Source organism: Porites lutea, chromosome 4 (genome assembly GCF_958299795.1).
Source record: "Porites lutea chromosome 4, jaPorLute2.1, whole genome shotgun sequence".
Lineage (NCBI taxonomy): Eukaryota > Metazoa > Cnidaria > Anthozoa > Scleractinia > Poritidae > Porites > Porites lutea.
Window position 1 is genome coordinate 9,804,664 of NC_133204.1, and position 23,732 is coordinate 9,828,395.

The window sequence follows — 23,732 nt, forward strand, 5'->3', positions numbered from 1 at the left end:
ATCAAATAGAATCAAGCGTGGATAGAAAACTGCTTACCAAGTGAAGATGAGAAAAATCTTTCTACTTGAAATTAAAGCCCACAAATGTTTTAAGGCAAACCTTAAAACTCGAGTCAAATGGCACTACCTGGCAAATAGCGTTGTTGTCCTGTTTGTTTGATGGTGAGTTGTTGTTTGTAAACACGAGACTATCAGTCAAGGTGAAATTGTCAGTCTTCAATTTGGTAAAAGCTATCCAATCCTGCAGGGAAGAGGTAAAGATATGAAGCAAGAATTTTGAGCCTATAAATGTAACACTTGTTGTTACTGTCATTACGCTTTCAAACCAAGAAGAAAGCAAAGCAAGGGTACCCAACAAGGCCATTTATTTAATATTTACTTTGCGCTCAAATGGGTGAGGGAATAATGAGATAGAAAAATAATCGAGCATCAACGTTTTCATTAAACGTTCATTTCTTCCTCAGGCACATTTTTACAAATTTTGTTGCAAAAGGTTGCTACGGTTACAAGGTATGACGTTACTGAGCCGTGGCAATTTTGAATAAGCTATTGTAGAGTTTTGCCTTCTGTTTTGTGCGAAAAATAATCTATATTGGTGTTAATGAAAATACCAACATAACAGTGCATAAAATTTGTTCTGTGGTTACGAGTTCGTGCATTTCTACTTAGTTCCAAAAGACACCACTACTAACAAAACAATTAGTTTTCGAAGAAAGCAATTATCTGGATTATTACTTACGACTTTGATGTTTTTGTGAATTCCATCAAAACTCTTAATCTCTCTGGCGCAGAGTTTAAAACTGTCCTTGCGCAAGTCATCTACCCACAGGGCCAAAGCGTCTTGAGGTCTTTTAAGAACCTGGTGACGAACAGTGACGAAGGTATTTGGAAGAGCCTGGAAACGCTGAAAAAACCGAACAAATGATATTATCCATAAAATACTTTCAAGGAACAAAGACAAAAAAGAAGAGAAACTACAACTTCTATCATGAAAAGCAGCTCTGTTGCTGATCGAGGGCAGGTAAAGTAGAGCGTTAAATGAAATAAATATTTAAAAAACAATTAACCCCTTTATTCCTAGACCACATTATCGCGTGATATTTTCATACTCTAACTCTTAAATTTGTGGACAAAGCCCTGAAGTGTCACTATTTCAATGGAACTATTTTTATGAGAGTCTTGCATAGATTAATCAAATATTTCTTAGGATTTTACAAATGAAAGTTGAATGCTTTGGTAATCATTTTTCTTTGGCCATGTATAGTAGTCAGAAGGGTCAAGATACGAAAATAAGGAAAACAGACAAAAAAAACCAACAAAACAATCAAGAAAACCAAACCAAACCAAAATTTGTTTCAGTGTTTCTTTTTTTTTTACTTTTAAAACACTTTTATTACTTCATTGTTTTATTCCCAGCATCCTTTGTAAATAAATCTACCTGCAAGTTTATATAATATAATATATATATAATATTTGATATAAACTATAAGTTCACTGCTCTTTTTTTCAGTTTCTTCAACTCTTGATTTATTTCTCATCTTCTTATTGGTCTGTTACTTTAAGTAATCTATTTACTTGCCCCACTTGTTTCTCAAAAGTTGTATTATTTTCTTGATCTAATTTTCTATATATTTTCTTCTTTAGCTGCTTCAGTTTACTCGGCTTTCTGCTCCTTTAAAGCCCTATCTTTTCTCCTTTATTTGTTTTTCTTCATTCTAATCTCCTTCTTGTTCTTAATTTGTTCTTCTCTGTCAAAACAAATTAAGAACAAGAAACAGATTGAAGATTTAGAACTTGAAATTTAACATCAATTGAATTGGTAGAAGCGCACATGTTTTGCCCAATATTTTCAAAAACGGATTTTCAGCCCAGGCCTTTTCTTTCCAGTAACTGCTCAGTTTATTCCTAGGGCGAATTCCGCTTAAATTTGGTGATGGAAGCTTGCTATGGTAGCAAGATATGACGGCATAAATAGTATAAGGCTAAGCCACTTCTAAGAAAAATGCGCGTTACTTTCTATATAAAAAAGTAACACATAGCATAGTTGCAAAAAAAGAAAAATATTTGATTATAATATACTTCAAACTTAATTCTCAAATTTTATGTCATTAAGGCAAATTTTAGCAAAAACGAATTTTAAATAAAATTCAAGATGGCAGCCAATATGGCCGCCACGTCAATGACGGCACGGTAGCTGATAAAGATAACATTATTTTGTTGAGCTTCTCCCAGTCTATCAATCAAACTTTTCATCCCTTCAAGAAATATGACAAACACAGAAAAATGTAAGATGACATAACAGGTAATACTAAGAAAACACGTCACAGCACCTGTATAGCAACAACGACCGAACGTTGCCAAACACTCTCAAACTTGGGCATGACTCTAGCACTTTTTATGAATAGACATGAAATAACAAGTATAAAGTGAAAGGCTGAAGGTTTTTTTTTCTAGGAGACAAACGAAATGAAATTTTAAAAAAAGATGAAAGTCTGAACTAATCGAACCTTTTCAAAAGCGATTCTTTTACACTTTGTTCCAGTAGTCCAGGCGTTTAAAGAAGCTGTGCCTAGTTGAGCGCCAGCAGGTACAGATTGCAGCGCCATCCAGTTCACTTGCAAAGCGCCACTTGAGCCATCTCCGTACTCCAAAACACAGTCAGTAAATGCCTTGTTATTCACAGACTCGACCCAAATTGCTGCGCCATTTCCACGAGTAGAACGTTTCGTTGCATGACTTTTAGAAATGAAGATTTTAATTTCTTGTCCACCGTGAAAAGGCTCCTCAAAAGAAACATTCTTACAGGCAAACAGACTCAAAGTTGTGGTCACATTGAATTTTCCTGCTTTGAAGCTGAGTCCTGTGGTGGAAATCAGAACAAACTAGTAAGCGCCACTGTGCGACTATTCGACATGTTTTGACCATAAAGATACTGGGTTAATTAAAAAGTAACTACTTGTGAACAATGCTTCTTCCTTCGTGAAATCAAAGCCTTCTTGTAACTTACAGTTCTTCATCACTAAATCAAAATTTTACGAGCATGTATGTATGAAACAGTTCTTCAATAAGATAAAAACATCAATTTCGCTATCGTTCATACCTTCAATTTCTTGGTAAATGAGAGCAACTGTGAAGAAAATCGAGAAGAAGTTTACACGGAGTTGGTGTTCGGTAGACATCTTGCTTCCAATGAGGGAAAGTCTACCCTGGTCGTCATTATACCTCTTAGGAATACGTGGCAATAAGGTTTAACGCGAAAATATTACACGTTCAGCACAATGAAAAAAATTGCCTGAGAGGGTAGAAGTGAGATACAGGGTTAAGGAGAAGCAAAGAGCTGATATGTAATGTTAGTATACTAACACTACTATATACTACTATATATGATACTATACTATGTTACTATATACTATATACTACATACTATGTACATACTATATACTATGTTACTATATATGATTTGTTTGTTTAAAACGAGTCAGCTATTTGAAGGCTTCTTTGTTTCTCCTTTACACTTCCAAATGTTTGTACTGATACGCTCAAACGCACTCTTCAACGTAGCCTGCGAACAGCAGACGCATTTCCGGTCGTCGCTTCTCTCCCTCCGAAAAATAGCGTCTGCGAACCCGAGCGGCAAAACGATTTCCGTGACGTAAAACCTTTTGTTTTGATGTAGGCCAATCAGATCAAAGGACAGAATACAGCTCGAGTGACTCCTCGCGACCTCGCGCGCTGAAGTGTCTTGGATTTTGGAGAGAATTACCAAATACGCTTTGGAACGTGAATTTCACGACCATAACAAGGTTTCCTGCGACGTTGAATGCTGACTTCTTTATGAAGCAACTGCTTCTTAAGCTATGTATCTGATGTGGGCCTTTGGTTTCGCTTTATAAAATACGGTAGTACGTGACATAAACAAAACCTGGACAAAATAATCGCTACAGCGAAAGGAAAGCGACATAGCTTAATGACATCGCGCCCAGACTTATTTATTTCAATTTAACCAGCGCTGACAAAAGGTGGTGAATCAGTTATACAGGCACATCCTTGACTGATTCAGAAATCTCTAACAATCGCTCTTTAATAATCCTAGTATCGCCACAACACAATGATCTGAGATATTATAAACCTGGGCCAGACCCAGCGTGAAATAAATAGTTACAGCAGTAAATAGATCATAGTCAAAATGACATTTCAGCTACGACGCTTCTACTCATCTCACAAAAAACTATGGAAATGAGAACCTTGAAAAGAACATGTATTTAAAGAAATATACCGGAGCAAATATAAAATGCTTTCGATCTGATCAAAGTTCTATCTGAACCAAGAAGCAACCACGCATGGGAAATAAATTACCACGTCCTACCTTTCAAAGATAAAGGATATCTACTAAAAAATATCTAAAACGGCACACGACAAACTATCGAAGAGTTGTCCAAGGCATACTTTCCTGCCAGGAACCAGAAAGGAACAGAAGCAACAAACGGCATGATGCGTCTACTGTCATTAGGACAGTTATCGTTTCGAATATGATCAAAACAACTACGTCTGATAAATCATTGACTCCGTAGGCAAATAGATGAAAAATGTCCTCTAATCTTTTCTTCGATATGAATTCTCTTGATACTTATTTCGTCAATCAGTCGCACAATCCTGGCAAATTAACTTTCGTAAACGCGTCGTTCTGAGAAAAAGGACGGCTATACAGAAGCCACGTCGTCCTTTCAATTTCGGCTTGAAAACATATCCATCGCGCACGATCCTGCAAGAAGTCTCGCGAGTTAGTTCCTTGATTTTAAGAGCTAAACCGCGATTGGCTAAAAATGTTTTACGTCACGGAAATCGTTTTGTCGCTCGGGTTCGCAGACGCTATTTTTCGGAGGGAGAGAAGCGACGACCGGAAATGCGTCTGCTGTTCGCAGACTATCTTCAACGATGAAAAGCGATTATTTTTCCCACTATGATTCGCTTGTTACTATGCCTATATAGATGTCCCAAACCATGTGATAGCGCTGAAAAAATTGACTGATATGATTATTAATGACTATTTGATGTGACAATTAAGAAAGGGAAAGGTCTTCCAAATTGTCTATGATGGTCCACTAGTGACAAGCGAGAAAAATAAGAACCGCCAATTCTCGGGGTGAGTTTTGTCAGTATTGGCGTTGGTCATACTGTTTTTCTCTGCACTTATAAGAGAACGAGAAAATTAATTTGATAATAGAGGGAAAATTGAGCCTACATTTAATAACGACGCCGAACAATTTGAGGTAAAGGATCAAATTACGACCACGCCAACATTAGTCACTTCTCTTCTAGATACAAATTTCGCTCCTCCTTGCTTAGATGGTCCAGCAGGTGTCTTCTTTCTCCCGTTTGATGTAAAGAAAGAAGTTAATTTATGCAGAAAAAAAGGAAAGCGAACATTTTCGAAAACTATACGTGCCAGCAAGTTAACATGACAAGCTGTAGATAAACAATGCTCACCTTGATCGTAGCCGCTGTTGACAGTAAGAAGCGATAAAAGACTCAGGGGCACCCAACGAGAATATAGTTCAAAACCACATAAACATAGCACTGTTGAACGTACTTAAGTATTTAAACGGTAGATAAAGGCTTATTTTTATCCCCTAAAAATTTTTCATCTGTTCGGATTTCCTAGCTGAAAGTATAGTGATCCGAAAATTATAGGGATCAGAATTTACCTTTTCGAAAATTTCAGCCAGAAAAAAGGCTCCCGAAAATTCTAGGTGACCTTTTTAGGGTAAAAATCCGTTAAAAATGGGCAATTATACGATTTTTTTGAAGTTCGAAAATCCTAGGAGAGGTAGGCAAGCAAGAAATTTTTCAGAAAATGATCTGAAAATTCTAGACGTCAAATCGTCTTCCGAACAGATAATTTTCCGAAAATTGTCGTTGGGTGCCCCTGAAAACTGTCTCATTCACGGTGCAGAGTTGACAGAAGCAAATAAAGCTCTGTGTTTCTTCTCTGAAAGGGGTGTTATTTAAACTTGCAACGTTTTCTTTTCAATCATTAGTGCTAAAGTTTACAAAAAAATTAAAACTAAGGTTGAAAATACAGTAAAGATCCAACTGTTGTGCATCTATATACTGTTTACGGCTACATGTTCACGCATGAATTCACTTGTGAATCAAACTAATCGTTTCTTTCACGATTTCCTTTCTGATTCTGTTGAGATCACTTCGTGTGCATATACTAAAACAATTATTCACCTCAGGCTCAGTTGAAGTTAATCCAAGAGATGAAATTAATCAACAATAACACACCCTGACACACAGTAACTTCGCCTTCGGCGAATACTTGTTAAATATTAGGGGTGGCGAATGGTACCTCGAAAAACGTGTGTCTCGGAAAATTTTGGCAGGACCTCAAAATCTCGGAAACGTTTTTGATAAGTCTCGAAGTCTCGTTTTTTCATGGTTTGTTTTTACTTTTTTTGAGTCTCGAAACTTTTCACCAAAGAGTCTCGGGCTCGGATTTCTAACTAGGATCTCGGCGTCTCGGCGAGTCTCGGATTTTACCATTCGCCACCCCTAATATTGCTTCATACACTAAAAAAATACAAAAAGCCCTATAGTGGCCCGTAATTAGGGTGCTCACGATCACTAAAAGGAAAGCGGACTCTTGGCACGAGATTGGGTCCGTTCCACTTATAGAAATAGATATGATTTTATGGAACCTGCGTTATAAGTGGTGAAGTTATTCTAGTTTAGTTTGACAGAAAACCTCCAAACAGCAAGCAGAGGTTTCGTTGAGAACGGAGGCCAGAAGTAGCGTCCAGCTGTTATCGTATGTATTAGGTCCAGTACTATCATTTTCTGAAGTAAATTAATTCAGATGTTTTTGTACTTCTTTACGTAAATAGAGTTAATCCTTAGTTTTCTCACTTAACATATATAACTCATCCGGTTCATGTTCCGGGGAGCGCAGGAAACAAAGTTTCAGAGGGTCTAATCTCAAGAAAATTCCAATGGGATGGGGGAGGAGCAAAGAAAGGTCTTCCCTAGAAATTCGTCCCTTTTGCAATCATCTTCGCGCCTATCTATACGGTACCCACGTCCGCTTGTTTCCAAACACCCTGAGCCCGATTTCGCTCCACATAAGGTAATCCAAGGGATTTCAGGTACTGGATTCCGGACTCGTTCCGGATTCCAATCGTTGGTAGGATTCCGGATTCCTTGAGCTGAATTTCCGATTCCAAAGTCCAGGATTCCAGATACCACGGGCAAAACTTTCCTGTATTCTGGAATTTGAATCATGAGGCGATCGATTCTCCCGCAGAAATCAGCTGAATGAACTGTTATGCTCAGGCCGATCTAACCTCTAACCATTGATTTCCAGTAACATTCTGCTGCTGTCTCTGTGACTGTCGCATTCCCAAGACAGCTTACGATAGTAAAAATGACCCAGAGGAAGACAGCGACTGCAGCGATGTTGAACAACTGGTTGCCACTCCCAAACAAGGACATGGACAAAAAGTGTCGTCGAACGGCTTTACTCCTCAAAAGAGTCAACTGCGGACGACAGGACACGAAACGGGGAAAATGAATAAAGGTTTTGATAATGAAGGTGAAATACCTTCCAAGAGTGATAATTGGAGGGGTACACCGCGAGTTGCGTTTTCACGGCAGCCATAACAATGATGGGAAATAGTATGAAAATCGATCAGCAAATAACGTGATATAAATAAATGAAAAGACGCTAACAACTTACGTTACAACGAACACAGAAATTCTCCACTTTCGCATTGCTCCTTAATAAACTTTTTGTGCTCCCTCCCTCCCCCCAGACCTTCCCCAAAGCAACATTGTTTCCAATTTCTCCCGGCTATTATAGGGGGGACATTACAGTAGTCCGCTCTCCCCCCCCTCCCCCCCAAGAAAAAATGAAGACAGTGCTTATGCAAAATTTGGTGTTGGGGGCGGGGGGGAGGAGGTTGAGATAGGCTTTGGTAGATTGTGCTCGAAAAAAGGCATATTATGCTTTTAGCCGTGCTCATATTTTTTAGAAATTATGCCAAAATTATGCTACTTTCTGAAAATTATGCTCTCTGTCACCGAAATTTTGCTACTTAGATTTTACACTGATTTTAAGGAAAATAAAGATCATCAGTAGCTTAACTCTCTATCAATTTTGACTTTAATGAACAGTCATATAGTCCACCTTCCAGTCTTACAGTCTTTAGCATGACAAATACGCATGTGCGCACATGATCTCGCCTTTTTTGTCACTTTAAACTTCTCTTTGCCTGCGGCTTGTTTTTTGGGAGCCAAGTGGTTGTTCAGAATGCTCTTTTTAGAGCTCAATATCTCCCTACACCCATTGCAAAACAGTTTTCCACCTCGAAGACACAAATTTTCCCCTGGGAATTCTTCGATTCGATCACGAGGACTCGTGTTCTTTGGATCTGAGTTACCTCTTTGCTTGTACTTTCCGGTATTACTTTTAGGAACACGTTCTCTAGAGATTAAAGCTCTCGGTACGGCACTGGAAGTGGTGGAAGTGGATGTACTCGAGGACGACGCCATCTGAGGGGCCGAGCCGCCGAGCCATAAGAGTGGTGGCCTGAGTCTCAGTCTTATGCACAGGATCACCTCTGCCGCCTGCCGGACCATATTTGACCATGGGCCTTAGCACAGACCTCAATATTTTCCAAAAACAATACACAAATATAATACAAACTGAATTATTCTAGAGCTATGATGGGTTTTCAACGCATAAAAGCTCGGATTATGCCAGCAGTGCTAAACTGAAATAAAAGCTTAAAATAATGCTCGTTTTGCTGAATTATGCTTAAAATTATGCTAGCACAATCTACCAAAGCCTAGGTTGAGGGGCAAACAAGGTATATGCGTGGGCAATGCAATGGTCGAGAATAAACGGCCGACATTTTCTTGTAAAAAAAAAAAAAACCTTAGTTAATACGGCCAAATATTTTCGGCCCATTGGTGATCGTAACAACGGAGTTCCACTTTATCGAATGTACTACATGTGCAGACTGGGGTTATTTAGGTCACTAGTGTCCACACGCTGCCCATGGATGAAAATGTAGGCTTGTCACAGTTTTGACCTCGAACACAGCATAAACTGAAGACAAGTTAGAAAACATAGCACATTAGGTATTTGTACTTCACGATTGTCAAATAATAAGGGAAATTCGACAATAAATGTCTTGGCCTCGTGGCCTAATGGATAAGGCGTCTGACTTCGGATCAGAAGATTCCAGGTTCGAGTCCTGGCAGGGTCGTGCAAGCTCTCTTTTGATATTGGTTCTTTGTTTGACACGATGCATTTACTTTTGTGTTAAGGTAAAAGAATAATTTTGGCGTGAAACTCATCAATTTACTCGAAAGTCGTAATACTGTTCAAAATCTTTTTTTCTTTTTCTCAAACTAGCTTTAGTCTATGTGCAACATTCTGTTTGTAATCAATTTCAATCGTTTCCCATAATTCTGAAGAACAGCTCGAAAAAAAAATCAACCTACAAAGAGAAAATTACAAGCAATGTTTCCTAAAAGATTTGTTCGTACTGATCTAACGTTTTCACTTCAGAGCTAATAAAGACTTATCAACCAGCTGAAGACGGAGTTAATTTCACATTACAGTTACCGTAATAAGTTTTTAACAAATGAAATTTCCATTGATAGAAAATAAAAAAAAGCCTTTTTTAGTTTAAGACTACAATTGTAGATCCAATAAAATACATTCCTCAAGGAGCATTGTAATGTGTACTGATTTTAATCAACATTGAATCTAATTCTTCGATGACTTAAATTGACAAAAGAAAAATCGTTAGGGATTCATTTTTGCTTTTTCGCAACTTTTAAGAATAGAATCAGAAACGGTACTTTTCTCCAGAAGTATCTCATTTGACAAGAGTCCTAAAAATCCTGAAATACGATTGGCTAATCGTACGTTTGATACAGGTTTAGCTTTTTGCGGTCGGTCCGATGTAATCGGTTGTCAAGGTTATGTTTTCTCGGCTTACGCGAGGTTTTAAAGTGTTTGTAATAAACGAGCAATAGCCACGGAACAGCTCACTTAGAATAGCTTGCTGATAAACGTCATGCATCAACAACGGGAGGCGGTTAACGGTAGAGAATTAAATTTTGTGTTTAAATATATTAAATTACCTTGAACTGTATCAAAGGAGAATTAGAAGCGATCTCCACCCTTCAGATGAAATATTTGACGAAAAACACAAAAACAACGGCAGAAACCTCCCCTCTCCCCAAAAAAATTGATCAAAAAAAAGTCTAAAAAAGATGGCCTCAGAAGTTCAAACCGTCTCGTTCGGCGTTGAGCTCGCGCAGATAAACGTTACATTTTGTCTTTATGACGTCAATTTTTTTAGCCTTTCCACGTCAGGAAGCGAGATGAATTGTGTCGCATTTGGGAAGGAGAAAATTAACATGTTCTTGACGAAATGAAAGCCTTTTTAATCTACATTAATGTGCTCTCAACAGTGTTAGGAACTTCGGCTGCCTCAGCAAACATCATTAAGCAAGGTAAGAGTTTATTTTTAAAAAAAGAACCTTTAAATTATTTTTTATCTTGCGTAAGCTGGTGTAGAAAAGGCGCACGGCGAAAGCAGAAGTCGTTATTTTTTCCTAGTGCCGCCTATAATTCAGATCAGTTCGCTCTCTCACTGTCAAATGCTGCGCCAATGTTGCATTCCCAAACATTACGAACTAGCTAAAATTGATCAGTATCAAAATGAAAGTCATCTCTTTGATTCAAAATATTCTCTTTATGTAACGACCCCTGCTTGCTGTGAAAGGTTTCATTTGTGAAAGGTTTCATTTGGTTTTATTTTACTTAATCTGTGGTTTCTTATTGTTCCAAAAAGATGAGGACCCTTATGCGCACACTTAAGGTAACATTCATGCATGCAAAGTCACATCATAAAAACTTTTATAAACTTTTTTTGTCAGATTCACTTTAATCAAGGTAGATCGATGCAAGGTTTTCAGTCTCAAGTTGTTTTAGTTATGTTTACCGGTTAAAATAGACTTGAATTATTACTAAAAAATAACGGAAAAAAATTTCGGTAAGGTGCGAGGCGCTTTAGAAAGCAAGTGAAGGAAAGATCTATTAAAAGTAAAGCATTAGCAAAAGTGTCATGTTTTTTATGGAGTTTAAAATTTTTTGGGCGTTGCCTTTCATCAGTGGACTTAGTAGTACGTTAGAACTGGTCCAAGGTGTTTATGACGCTATGAATTAAAAAATAATAAAAGCTTTGTAGTGCGCGCTGCTTTGCGCGCGGCCTACAGAAAACGGAAGTCGTAACTTCCCCTTATAAATTCCTACAGTGAATCCAGTTCCCCTCAGTGGTGAAAGCTGCATGTACAGGCATCACTCACTCTAACGTGAATGTACAACACAGAGGAACAGCTCCATCGTCGTTTCAATTTTGTAGAAGACTTTCGGTAACAACTGAGAATGAGATAATCGAGGTCGATTGTTTTTGAATATCATTAAAATTCGACCTTTAATTTATAAGAAATAAACCACTTTATACTGAAGGATAAGTAATACTTCGTGCTAATTTATCTCTGACCGTTTGCGTTTACTAGATTTTTGCGCAAGATTCCTCTCTGCATTAATGAACTGGACATGGCAGGACACGTTTGATGTGATGAGTGTTATTTGGTTGACTGATTATTGCTGCATGGCTTTATACCTCACCATTCAGTACGTTACAAATATCATCACCAAATGCAGGTGAAGGTGCACACGTTTTAAAAATATCCATTTACAGCAATTAAAGACTTAATAAACCCTGTTCAAAACTCTTGGGCGCTAACGTAATAGCTATCGTCGAAATAACGCATTTTGCCTACTTCTCCCCCGGTTCAGTGTCCACGTCATATATTCGAATCTTTTTCATGACAATCAACATTACTTAGGGGAAGAGGGGGGCGCCTCAGAAATAGGCTCTTACAACCAGTTCGTTTCCAGGCTTTTACACTGGGGGCAGTAGATTACGAGCTAGCCTTGTCCGTCTCTTCTTGCGGCCATTCTTTAAAAACGACACATTTATATTACAGACACCTTTCTTCGTTCCACAAATTTGAAATTTCATTGAATCCTTAAAAGCTGACAACGAACAACTCTGCAGCTTGCGCCACCGACGGAAATAACCTTCTTGTTAAGTCAGTCTGCGAAACAGTACCGAAAAAGTGTTCTGGGCTTAAAAAAGAAGTCGACCAATTTTTTCAAACGTTTGGTGCTTCCCACTATACAAACGTTTGTAAAATTTTGCAACTTTAAAAGACGCTAATATGTTTGTTCTTTTTCAACAAATCATTCAGAAACTTTGGGCAATGTTTTTCTTCCTTAGCCCATTTTTCACCAATGTCGATGGATTTTCACTAACTGCTCCAAGTCATCAATTGAAAAAATCGTTGAAGAGTCTATTGTGGAATGAACTTCCTTTCGCAGAGCTAGTCGTTGATCATCTTTCGTTGATATTTTCTTAATCAAGGCCGAAAATATTTTTAGCTGAAGAAGTGATATTTTTATCTTTAAACACGTTCGAATGTTTTTGTATAGATAGTGTACTTAGAACATAATAGACACGCAGGTGTTTGTGCTAATGTTAATCCCTAATAAAAAAAAGGTTTTTCCTTTTTATAATCTATTCAGATAAACGACAGCTTGGGCCGAAAGAAATAACTAATCAACTGCGACAGTTTTGTTAAAATAAGATATGACGGAGCTATTAAAAAAATTCGAAAGGTATTAAAACAATTACCTTTTGACAGAAAGTGTCTATTATTCGCCTTCTTTTTCCCACCCAATTTTTGTCGCGCTAGTAAGGAACCTAACATAAAAAAATTAAAAGCAATTTACCATAATTATCATACATTATCATACAGTCCAAGTTAAGAAACAGGGCACGATATATGAAAGCTAAAGCTATACGATATATAACCGAAATATGACAGTCAGTTGATGTGCTCACATTGTGGGTGGCGCCTCTTAAAACGTTCTACTATTGGTGTAGGATTTAACGGAGCAGAAACGAATTGCGGAATTGCACACCTTTTATGCATCCTACTGATGAACAGTTACGACTTTTAGATATTTCGAGCAACAACAATTTGCCGTCTGTCCTCTTTGAATTCAAATGAATGCACTCATCGAAAGGACTCGGTTAGCGGTAACATACCCAGAGCTCAATTTCATGATGATCCTATTTACACTGCCGCACTGTCCAATTTTCTTGTGGCGCACTCTGTAGTTTGCAGCCATTCCAGTTGTCGAGTTTAAACCAAAATTAATACCACACTATCCTTTTCTATTTGCTTTTATTTTACAGTTTATAGTACACACACTTGTGAAGTATTCAGTAACCCATTTGATGAATCAATGACCGTCGTTATCTTAAATAATACTTAGCATGTTTTGAATAATTTAAAACGGTACCGTTGTTCTCTTGTTTACTCGGAATACCTTCTATCATACGTTTATCTAAAACTCGTTTGAAAATATTCTTGTATTTTCAGTGACACGCAATCTTAAATCAGTTTTCCGTGGACAAAAATCATCCACTAATTGTTGTTGTTGCTGCTGCTGCTGTGGTTTTTGTGTTTCTTCTATGACTTCTTCTTCTTCTTGTTTTTCATCTTCTTTTTCTTCTTCTTCTTCTTCTTCTTCTTCTTCTTCTTCTTCTTCTGCTCAGTCTTCGTCGTCGCCTTCTTTTCTTTCTTCTTCGTGGTCTTCTTCTTGTGATTATTATTATTATCTATTTCTTTCAATCGTTCTATTTCTAAAAACAGCCAACAAGCAACAGTTTTAATTACAAGTTTTTCTTGTTCAGCTTTCCTATCTTAATCCGCAGTTGCCGGCAGTTCTCTTAGTTTTGAAAGGGTTTACGCAGTACGTCTATCATGGCCTGCCGAATGTGTCTCATCTTCCAGCAGTAAATCAGTGGACTCAGAGAGGAATTGAGTACGAGCAAATTCGTAGCGTGGAGGTTTACTTTATATACCAAATTAGGTCGCTCAATATCAATTATTTTTCCGGCAATATTGAAACAAATCTGTGGTAGGTAACAAGCCACAAATGTGAGATACACATAAAATACGCCGAATGCAGCTTTTCTCTCTCTTGCTGCATTTACCGCTTCATTCCTCTCTCCGCATTCAACTGGCACGTTTTGAACTTGGGCTGCGTGCTGTCGCAAGGCTAAAAAAATCTTGAAATAAAACAGGCCTGAGATGATGAGACAAATGAACTGAATGGTAACAAACAAAATGAAACTCTTGTTCTCTGGGAGCCACTCAACAAATCGAAACAACGGAAGGAAGGCACTCAACAGCCAAAATGAAATGACCCCAGCAATGGCGCGTTTATGAGTTACCGCATCCTGGTATCGGAGCTGAAGGCGTATCACCAAAAATCTGTCAGCACTCAAAGCGACGATGCTAAAAAACGAAGCATACGTTAGGACGTTGGCCACGACTCTGTACGCTTCAAATATAGCTTTATGGTGATCAAGAAAAATATCTGAAAAAAGGAAATTTATGTTGCTGACAAGGAGATAAATGTTTAGTGGCTGCGCTACTAAACCAACACCAAGGTCGGAGACAGACATACTGAGGAGCAATGTTTTCAGAGTTTTTCTTGGCAAGGAAGGAATATTTCTCAGCGCGAGTATTACTAAAACGTTTAGCACTACGGCGGTAAAAGCGAAGATGGAACCCACGATGCAAGCGACCAGTGTGTGGTAATAAAGTTCCGAGGACATTCTTTATCTTGGAACCGAACGCTCTTTTCTGTCTCCTCTGTTAGTGAAAGTTCGTTTTACGTTTCAAAGCGATGAATACTTTTAAAATATATGATTTGTCTGTTTTCAACGAGTCAGCAATTTGAATGCTTCGTTGTTTCTCCAGTTACACTTCCAAATGTTTATACTGATACGCTCAAACGCACTCTTTAACGATGAAAAGGGATTATTTTTCCCACTATGATTCACTTGTTACTATGCCTATATGGATGTCCCAAACCATTTGATAGCGCTGAAAAAAATTATGATTATTAATGACTATTTGATCTGACAAGAAAGGGAAAGCTCTTCCAAATTGTCTATGATGGTCAACCAGTGACAAGCGAGAAAAATAAGAACCGCCAATTTTCGGGGTGAGTTTTGTCAGTATTGGCGTTGGTCATACTGTTTTTCTCTGCACTTATAAGAGAACGAGAAAATTAATTTGATAATAGAGGGAAAATTGAGCCTGCATTTAATAACGACGCCGAACAATTTGAGGTAAAGGATCAAATTACGACCACGCCAACATTAGTCACTTCTCTTCTAGATACAAATTTCGCTCCTTCTTGCTTAGATGGTCCAGCAGGTGTCTTCTTTCTCCCGTTTGATGTAAAGAAAGAAGTTAATTTATGCAGAAAAAAAGGAAAGCGAACATTTTCGAAAACTATACGTGCCAGCAAGTTAACAAGACAAGGAACCGACTGCACTGCAGATAAACAATGTTCACCTTAATCGAATCCGCTGTTGACAGCAAGAAACGATAAAAAAACTCAGGGGCACCCAACGAGAATATAGTTCAAAACCACATAAACATAGCATTGTTGAACGTACTTTAGTATTCAAACGGTAGATAAAGGCTTATTTTTATCCCCTAAAAATTTTCCATCTGTTCGGATTTCCTAGCTGAAAGTATAGTGATCCGAAAATTATAGGGATCAAAATTTACCTTTTCGAAAATTTCAGCCAGAAGAAAAGGCTACCGAAAATTCTAGGTGACCTTTTTAGGGTAAAAATCCGTTAAAAATGGGCAATTATACGATTTTTTTGAAGTTCGAAAATCCTAGGAGAGGCAGGAAAGCAAGAAATTTTTAAGAAAATGATCCGAGAATTCTAGACGTCAAATCGTCTTCCGAACAGATAATTTTCCGAAAATTGTCGTTGGGTGCCCCTGAAAACTGTCTCATTCACGGTGCAGAGTTGACAGAAGCAAATAAAGCTCTGTGTTTCTTCTCTGAAAGGGGAGTTATTTAAACTTGCAACGTTTTCTTTTCAATCATTAATGCTAAAGCTCACAAAAAAATTAAAACTAAGATTGAAAATACAGTAAAGATCCAACTGTTGTGCATCTATATACTGTTTACGGCTACATGTTCACGCATGAATTCACTTGTGAATCAAACTAATCGTTTCTTTCACGGTCTCCTTTCTGATTCTGTTGAGATCACTTCGTGTGCAAGTACTAAAACAATTATTCACCTCAGGCTCAGTTGATATTGATTAATCCCCGAGACGAAATTAATCAACAATTACACACCCTGACATTTAACTTCGCCTTCGGCGAATACTTGTTAAATATTGCTCCATACACTACAAAAATACAAAAAACCCTATAGTGGCCCGTAACTAGGGTGCTCACGATCACTAAAAGGAAAGCGGACTCTTGGCACGAGATTGGGTCCGTTCCACTTATAGAAATAGATATGATTTTATGGAACCTGCGTTATAAGTGGTGAAGTTATTCTAGTTTAGTTTGACAGAAAACCTCCTATCAGCAAGCAGAGGTTTCGTTGAGGCCGGAGGCCAGAAGTAGCGTCCAGCTGTTATCGTATGTATTAGGTCCAGTACTATCACTTTCTGAAGTAAATTAATTCAGATGTTTTTGCATTTCTTTACGTAAATAGAGTTGATCCTTAGTTTTCTCACTTGATAACTCATCCGGTTCATGTTCCAGGGAGCGCAGGAAACAAAGTTTCAGAGGGTCTAATCTCAAGAAAATTCCAATGGAACGGGGAAGGAGCAAAGAAAGGTCTTCCCTAGAAATTCGTCCCTTTTGCAACCATCTTCGCGCCTATCTATACAGTACCCACGTCCGTTTGTTTCCAAACACCCTGAGCTCGATTTCGCTCCACATAAGGTAATCCAAGGGATTTCAGGTACTGGATTCCGGATTCCTTGAGCTAAATTTCCGATTCCAAAGTCCAGGATTCCCGATACCACGGGCAAAACTTTCCTGTATTCTGGAATTTGAATCATGAGGCGATCGATTCTCCCGCAGAAATCAGCTTGATGAACCGTGATCCTCATGCCGATCTAACCCGGCTTTAACCATTGATTTCCAGTAACATTCTGCTGCTGTCTCTGTGACTGTCGCATTCCCAAGACAGCTTACGATAGTAAAAATGACCCAGAGGAAGACAGCGACTGCAGCGATGTTGAACAACTGGTTGCCACTCCCAAACAAGGACATGGAGAAAAAATGTCGACGAACGGCTTTACTCCTCAAAGGAGTCAATTGCGGACCACAGGACACGACACGGGGAAAATGAATAAAGGTTTTGATAGTGAAGGTGAAATGCCATAGGAAGCCGTTTCTCGCGTTGCTAGGTGATCGCTTGTCTTATTCCTTTTCAATAGACGGTCCAAAAACCGGGCTCAAGTTACTTTACGGGCAAGCCGAGGCAAACCTATTGTGCCTATTGTAGTATTCGCTCATTAGTAAACCTATCCACTTATTAGTATACAGGAACGCATTTTTGTCGAGTATCGTTATTAGTATGGAGGAAGTCAAAAATTAGTATGCAGGAAATCCAAATTAGTATGCAGGAAGTCCAAGGGAAGTCCAAAAAGGGGCTTATCCTTGCTGAAGCCCTACTACTAATAACGTAATATAAATGAATGAAAAGACGCTAACAAGTTACGTCACAACGAACATAGAAATTCGCCACTTTCGCATTGTCCGTAATAAACGTTTTGTGCCCCCTCCCTCCAGACCTTCCCCAAAGCGACATTGTTTCCAATTTCTCCCGGCTATTACAGGGAGGACATTACAGTGGTCCGCTCCGTGCGAAAAAAAGAAGGCAGTGCTTATGCAAAATTTGGTGTGTGTTGTGTTGGGGGGGGGGGGGGGGGCGGGGGGAGGTTGAGAGACAAACAAGGTGTATACGTGAGCAATGCAATAGCAGCGAATAGTTCAGTCATAGGTTTTGTTCCTTCACGAGCTTTGGCCTTGTAATGGTAATTTCACTTTTGGTTTTCTAAGTCATAGACCATTGCATGGACAGGTGATATTGTGGATCAATTATGGTTTCTGGGTAGCTGACCACCTACCCCTCCCCTAACTCACAATTTTGCCCTAGGTGAGAAGTAAGTGTTAGCTAGTGTTGATGTTGACTTAAGGGAGGGGTAGGTGGTCAGTTACCTAGAAAACTAAATTGATCAGTATTACCACCTACAGTGGAACCCCGCCTTACGGCCACCTCGGTTATACGGTCACCGCGTTATTACAGCCACTTTTCTGGTCGCCCGGCAAAACCGCCATACATTTTCTTGTAAAAAAAACCTTCGTTAATACGGCCAAAGTTTTTGGCCCATTGGTGACTGTATTAACGGGGTTCCACTTTATCGAATGTACTACATGTGCAGCCTGGAGTTATTTAGGTCATGTCCACACGCTGCCCATCGACGAAGTGTAAGCTTGTCACAGTGTTGACCTCGAACACAGCATAAACTAAAGACAAGTTAGAAACAGCATAGCACAGGGCGTATTTGTACTACATGACTGTCAAATAAAAAATTCGAGAATAAATGTCTTGGCCTCGTGGCCTAATGGATAAGGCGTCTGACTTCGGATCAGAAGATTCCAGGTTCGAGTCCTGGCGGGGTCGTGCATGCTCTTTTTCAAAATTGGTTCTTCGTTTGACACAATGCATTGACTTTCGTGTCGAGATAAAAGAATAATTTTGCGGTGAAACTCATCAATTTACCCGAAAGTCATAACACGGTTCAAAATCTTCTTTTTTTCTTTTTTTTCAAACTAGCTTTAGTCTATGTGCAACGCTCTGCTTGTAATTAATTTTAATCGTTTCCCATAAATCTGAAGAACAGCTCGAAAAAAAATCCAACTACAAAAAGAAAATTTCAAGCGATGTTTTCTAAAAGTTTTATTCGCACTGATCTAACGTTTCCACTTCAGAGCTAATGAAGACTTATCAACCAGCTAAAGACGGAGTTAATTTCACATTGTTAAACAGTTACCGTAATACGTTTTTAACAAATAAAATTTCCATTGATAGAAAATCAAAAATGCCTTTATATTATAACATTTTCATTTGCTTAATATCACAAAGTATTCGGGGAACATCAATATAGTCATCTGTTTCCTGAAGATATCCATAGGAGAATGTTTTTTATTTTGGATTAAAATTGAGATTTGCTCAACGACTTAAGAGATTTAGGTAGACCGTTCCATATCAGAGCGCCAGTTCTCGCAAATAATTTTTTCATTTTTTCCGTTCGAGAGTACTCAGAATAATAATGTTGGTTTTGATCTGGTTCTATAGTTATGTAAATCGGTCGTTGGCCTGAACTTGCTTCTTAGATTACTTGGAACAGCTAGCAGATAAACGTCATGCATCAACAACGAGAGGCGGTTAACGGTAGAGAATTGAATTTTGTGTTTAAATATATTAAATTACCTTTTAGTATGGAGGAAGTCAAAAATTAGTATGCAGGAAATCCAAATTAGTATGCAGGAAGTCTAAGGGAAGTCCAAAAAGGGGCTTATCTTTGCTGAAGCCCTACTACTTATAACGTAATATAAATGAATGAGAAGACGCTAACAACTTACGTCACAACGAACAAGGAAATTCACCACTTTCGCATTGCTCCGTAATTTTTGTGCCCCCTCCCTCCAGACCTTCCCCAAAGCAACATTGTTTCCAATTTCTCCCGGCTATTACAGGGGGGACATTACAGAGAGGCGGTTAACGGGAGAGAATTGAATTTTGTTTTTAAATATATTAAATTACCTTGTTAGTATGGAGGAAGTCAAAAATATATAAAATATATTAAATTACCTTGAACTGTATCAAAGGAGAAGCGAACTTCGCCCTTCAGATAAAATATTTGACGAGAAGCACAAAAACAACGGCGGAAACCTCCCCTCTCCCCAAAAAAGTTAATAAAAAACCTCAGAAGTTCAAACCGCCTCATTCGGCGTTGAGCTCGAGCGGATAAACGTTACATTTTGTCTTTATGACGTCAATTTTTTTTACTCGTCAAGAAGCGAGATGAATCGTGTCGCATTTGGGAAGAAGAAAATTAAGATGTTCTTGACAAAATGAAAACCTTTTTAATCTACATTGGTGTGCTCCTAGCAGTGTTAGGAACTTCAGCTGCCTCAGAAAACATCATTAAGCAAGGTAAGAATACTGTCTTATTTTCGAAAAAAGAATATTCAAATTATTTTTTTATCTTGCGTAAGCTGGAGTAGAAAAGACGCAAGGCGAAAGCAAAAATCGTTATTTTTCTTAGTGCAACTATAATTTAGTTCCCTCTCTTATTGTAAAATACTGCGCCAATTGATGTTACATTCCAAAACTTTAAGAACTAGTCAAAATTGATCAGTGTCAAATTAAACGTCATTTCTTTCATTCAAAATTTTCTCTTCTTGACCCCTGCTCGCTGTGAAAGGTTACATTTGGTTTGATTTTACTTAATCTGTGGTTGGCTATTGTTCGTAAAATGATGAGAGCTCTTACGCGCACACTCAAAGTAACATGCAAGCATGCAACGTCACATTATAAACTTTTTTAAACCATTTTTCTTGTCAGATTCATTTTAATCACGGTAGATCGATGCAAAGTTTTCAGACTCAATTTGTTTAGTCATATTTAGGTCCGGTTAAAATAGACCTGAATTATTATTTTAAAAAAAATAACAGAAAAAAATTTCGGTAAGCTGCGAGGCACTCGATCTAGAAAGTAAGTGAAAGAAAAAGTGCTATGTTTTATATGAGTTTCAAAATGTTTTGGGCGTGGCCCTTCGCCACTTGCTAGTACGTTAGAACTGGTCCAAGGTGTTTATGTCGCTATGAATTTAAAAAAAATAAAGCTTTGTAGTGCGCGAGCGGCTTTGCGCGCGGCCTAAAGGAAACGGAAGTAGTAACTGCCCCTTATAAATTCCTACAGGGAATCCAGTTCTCCTCAGTTGTGAAAGCTGCATAAAGGCATCACTCACTCTAACGTGAATGAAAACACAGAGGAACAGCTCCATCGTCGTTTCAATTTTGCAGAAGACTTTTGGTAACAACTGAGAATGAGATAATCGAGGTCGACTATATTTGAATATTACTAAAGTTCGACCTTTTATAAGAAATAAACCACTTTATACTGAAGGATAAGTAAATACTGCATGCTAACTTATCTCAGGCTGTTTGCGTTTACTAGATTTTTGGGCAAGATTCCGCTCTACATTAATGAACTGGACATGGCAGGACACGTTTGATGTGATGAGTGTTATTTGGTTGACTGATTATTGCTGCATGGCTTTATACCTCACCATTCAGTACGTTACAAATATCATCACCCAATGCAGGTGAAGGTCCACACGCTTAAATACACATTTACAGCTATTAAACTACAACCCTGTTCAAAACTCTTGGGACGCTAACGCAATAGCCATCGTAGAAATAATGCCTTTTCCCTACTTCTCCCACGATGCAGTGTCGACGTCATGACTTCGAGTCTTTTTCATGACAATCAACATTACTTGGGCAAAAAGGGGGTCGCCGCGGAAATAAGCTCTTACACCCAGTTCATTCCCAGGATTTTATGCTGGGGGAAGAAGATTACGAGCTAGCCTTGTCTGTCTCTTCTTGCGACCATTCTTTAAAAACGACACTTTTACTGATTACAAACACCTTTTTTCGTTCCAAAGATTTGAAATTTCATTGAATCCTTAAAACCTGACAACGAACAACTCTGCAGCTTGCGCCACAGACGGAAATAAACTTCTGGTTAAGTCCGTCAGCGAAACAGTGCCGAAAAAGTGTTCTGGGTGGTAAAGTGTTTACCAAGATTGAGAACGCGCCATGATTGAAAAGTTCAAAAAGCCATCGCCAATAGTGCCAATCGAGTGAAGGGAAATTCGAAACGCATTTCCAGTAATTCAGTGGGCGCTTTCCATTCAACCCAAAATTCCGAAAATTTCGGTTGGTACATCCATTGGAATGGACCATTTCGGTTTGGTCCGACCGGAATTTGAAGCTGTATGGTCCACTTTGACCGGTCCTCATTTTGGTCGGTCGGAAAGAAATGTCCTTTTCCATTTGACCAAATTGTTCTCCTCAGATCTCCTCAGTACCGCACTTTTGTATACTTCTTACAAGAACAATAACTAAACGCGCGGACTGGCTTGGGTAGGGTCTGTGCAGCCGGAGTCACAGTACCGTTCCATTGGGCACCTGGAATTTCCGAAAATTCAATCGGAATTTTGTCCAGTAGAAAGCGCCCATTGAGTCCGTAGTGGCTCATAATCTGCTTCGAAGACGTTCCTAAGGGACCGGTTATTATTTATCGCCTGGGGTGGGGGGAAGGATATTGGGCTAAACAAGGTGAAATTTAGCCGATCCCCCCTTTGAATATTATTTCACTGAAGTGATCGCCCCTAATAACTTTTGATGATTTACGCGATCCCCACCCCCCCCCCTCCCCCATGCCTTTATTTTGCAATCAAATTTGAGTGGTCCCCCCTCTGAATCCTTCCAAATTTTCACTGATTCCCCCTTTTGGATTATTAGTTACGACTGATTCCCCCTTTTGTTCTCCCAAAAATCAAGTGATCCCCCCTAAAATCCTCCGCCCCCACCCCCCCCCCCCCCCCTCCAAGGCGATAAATAATGACCGGTCCCTAACCGAGGTTAGATTACGTCGGCGACCCACGCTAACGACTCTGTAATGCTGACACAGGGCTATGACCCTCTCAGGTTTCCGGCATGCACTGTAAGATAACAGTAGCCCAACAACCGGTGGTTTTCAAAACAATTTATTTTCATATCCTATTTATGTCTCACAATCTATGCTTTTCTCTTTCGCTAATTCTGTAAGTTATTCTGTTGTATCTAACGTTTGCCTTACAGATTGCCCTGTGAAATTCGCAAACGCGGGGCAGAGAAAAAATGTGACTGGTTACGTCAAGAGAAACTACGCGAAGGAGCAGCTCAAAAGAAACCATGGACACCGAAACCACCTAAAAAGAAACGACCTAACTATTGTGGCAAATAACAAAAATAGTAGCTTTGACCGCAATTATGAAGGACAAACGCTTTCTTGTTATATTATTTCGTATTTGATTCATGCTATTTTCCAAGATATCCTTTGTATACTACGTAAATAAATGTATGACTTGTTTTCATACATTGTCAAGTGAGTGAGTTTGGACTTGCCGCCAGGAATATGAAATTAAAGCTTCTTACCACAACAAATTACCTTTAGTGGGTTTCGCTGAGAAAAAAATACTTCCTTTTATTGCTGGATTATGTATCTGACATTCCTTTCTAGATCTCTTCACTACAACATCTCAACAACAATAATATTACCTTAATATTGCCTTATTTGCATATAGATCCCCAAAGTCGACCAATTTTTCCAAACGTTTAGTGCTTCCCACAATACAAACGCCTGTAAAATTTTGCGACTTTAGAGGCTAATATGTTTGTTCTTTTTCAATAAATCATTCAGAAAGTTTGGGCAATGTTTTTCTTCCTTAGCCCATTTTTCACCGATGTCGATGGATTTTCACTAACTGTTCTAAGTCAAAAATTGAAAAAATCGTTGAAGAGTCTATTGTGGAATAAACTTCCATTCGCTGAGCTAGTCGTGGATCAACTTTCACTGATATTTTTTTTAATCAAGGTTGAAAATATTTTTAGCTAAA

General features: G+C 38.6%; 2 protein-coding genes and 2 non-coding genes across 4 annotated transcripts; 3 read left to right on the top strand and 1 right to left on the bottom strand.

Annotated features, from left to right (window-relative positions):
- Nucleotides 1–661: 661 nt before the first annotated feature.
- LOC140934166 (uncharacterized) lies at nucleotides 662–3,185 on the bottom strand. The gene is made up of 3 exons (XM_073383840.1): nucleotides 3,101–3,185; nucleotides 2,508–2,860; nucleotides 662–904 (listed from the first exon to the last, which is right to left on the bottom strand). Exons 1-3 carry the CDS (start codon nucleotides 3,177–3,179, stop codon nucleotides 662–664), a joined length of 675 nt encoding a protein of 224 aa, XP_073239941.1. The 5' UTR covers nucleotides 3,180–3,185.
- Nucleotides 3,186–9,196: 6,011 nt separating this feature from the next.
- Trnar-ucg (transfer RNA arginine (anticodon UCG)) lies at nucleotides 9,197–9,269 on the top strand. The gene has a single exon. It is a non-coding gene; the product is annotated as a tRNA-Arg (tRNA).
- A 1,122-nt stretch (nucleotides 9,270–10,391) lies between these two features.
- Nucleotides 10,392–23,589, top strand: LOC140935816 (uncharacterized). Its single transcript, XM_073385382.1, has 3 exons — nucleotides 10,392–10,530; nucleotides 11,599–11,746; nucleotides 22,936–23,589. The coding sequence occupies exons 1-3, from the start codon at nucleotides 10,449–10,451 to the stop codon at nucleotides 23,078–23,080; spliced, it is 375 nt and encodes a 124-aa protein (XP_073241483.1). The 5' UTR covers nucleotides 10,392–10,448; the 3' UTR covers nucleotides 23,081–23,589.
- On the top strand, nucleotides 18,610–18,682 carry Trnar-ucg (transfer RNA arginine (anticodon UCG)). Its single transcript has one exon. It is a non-coding gene; the product is annotated as a tRNA-Arg (tRNA).
- Nucleotides 23,590–23,732: the final 143 nt, after the last annotated feature.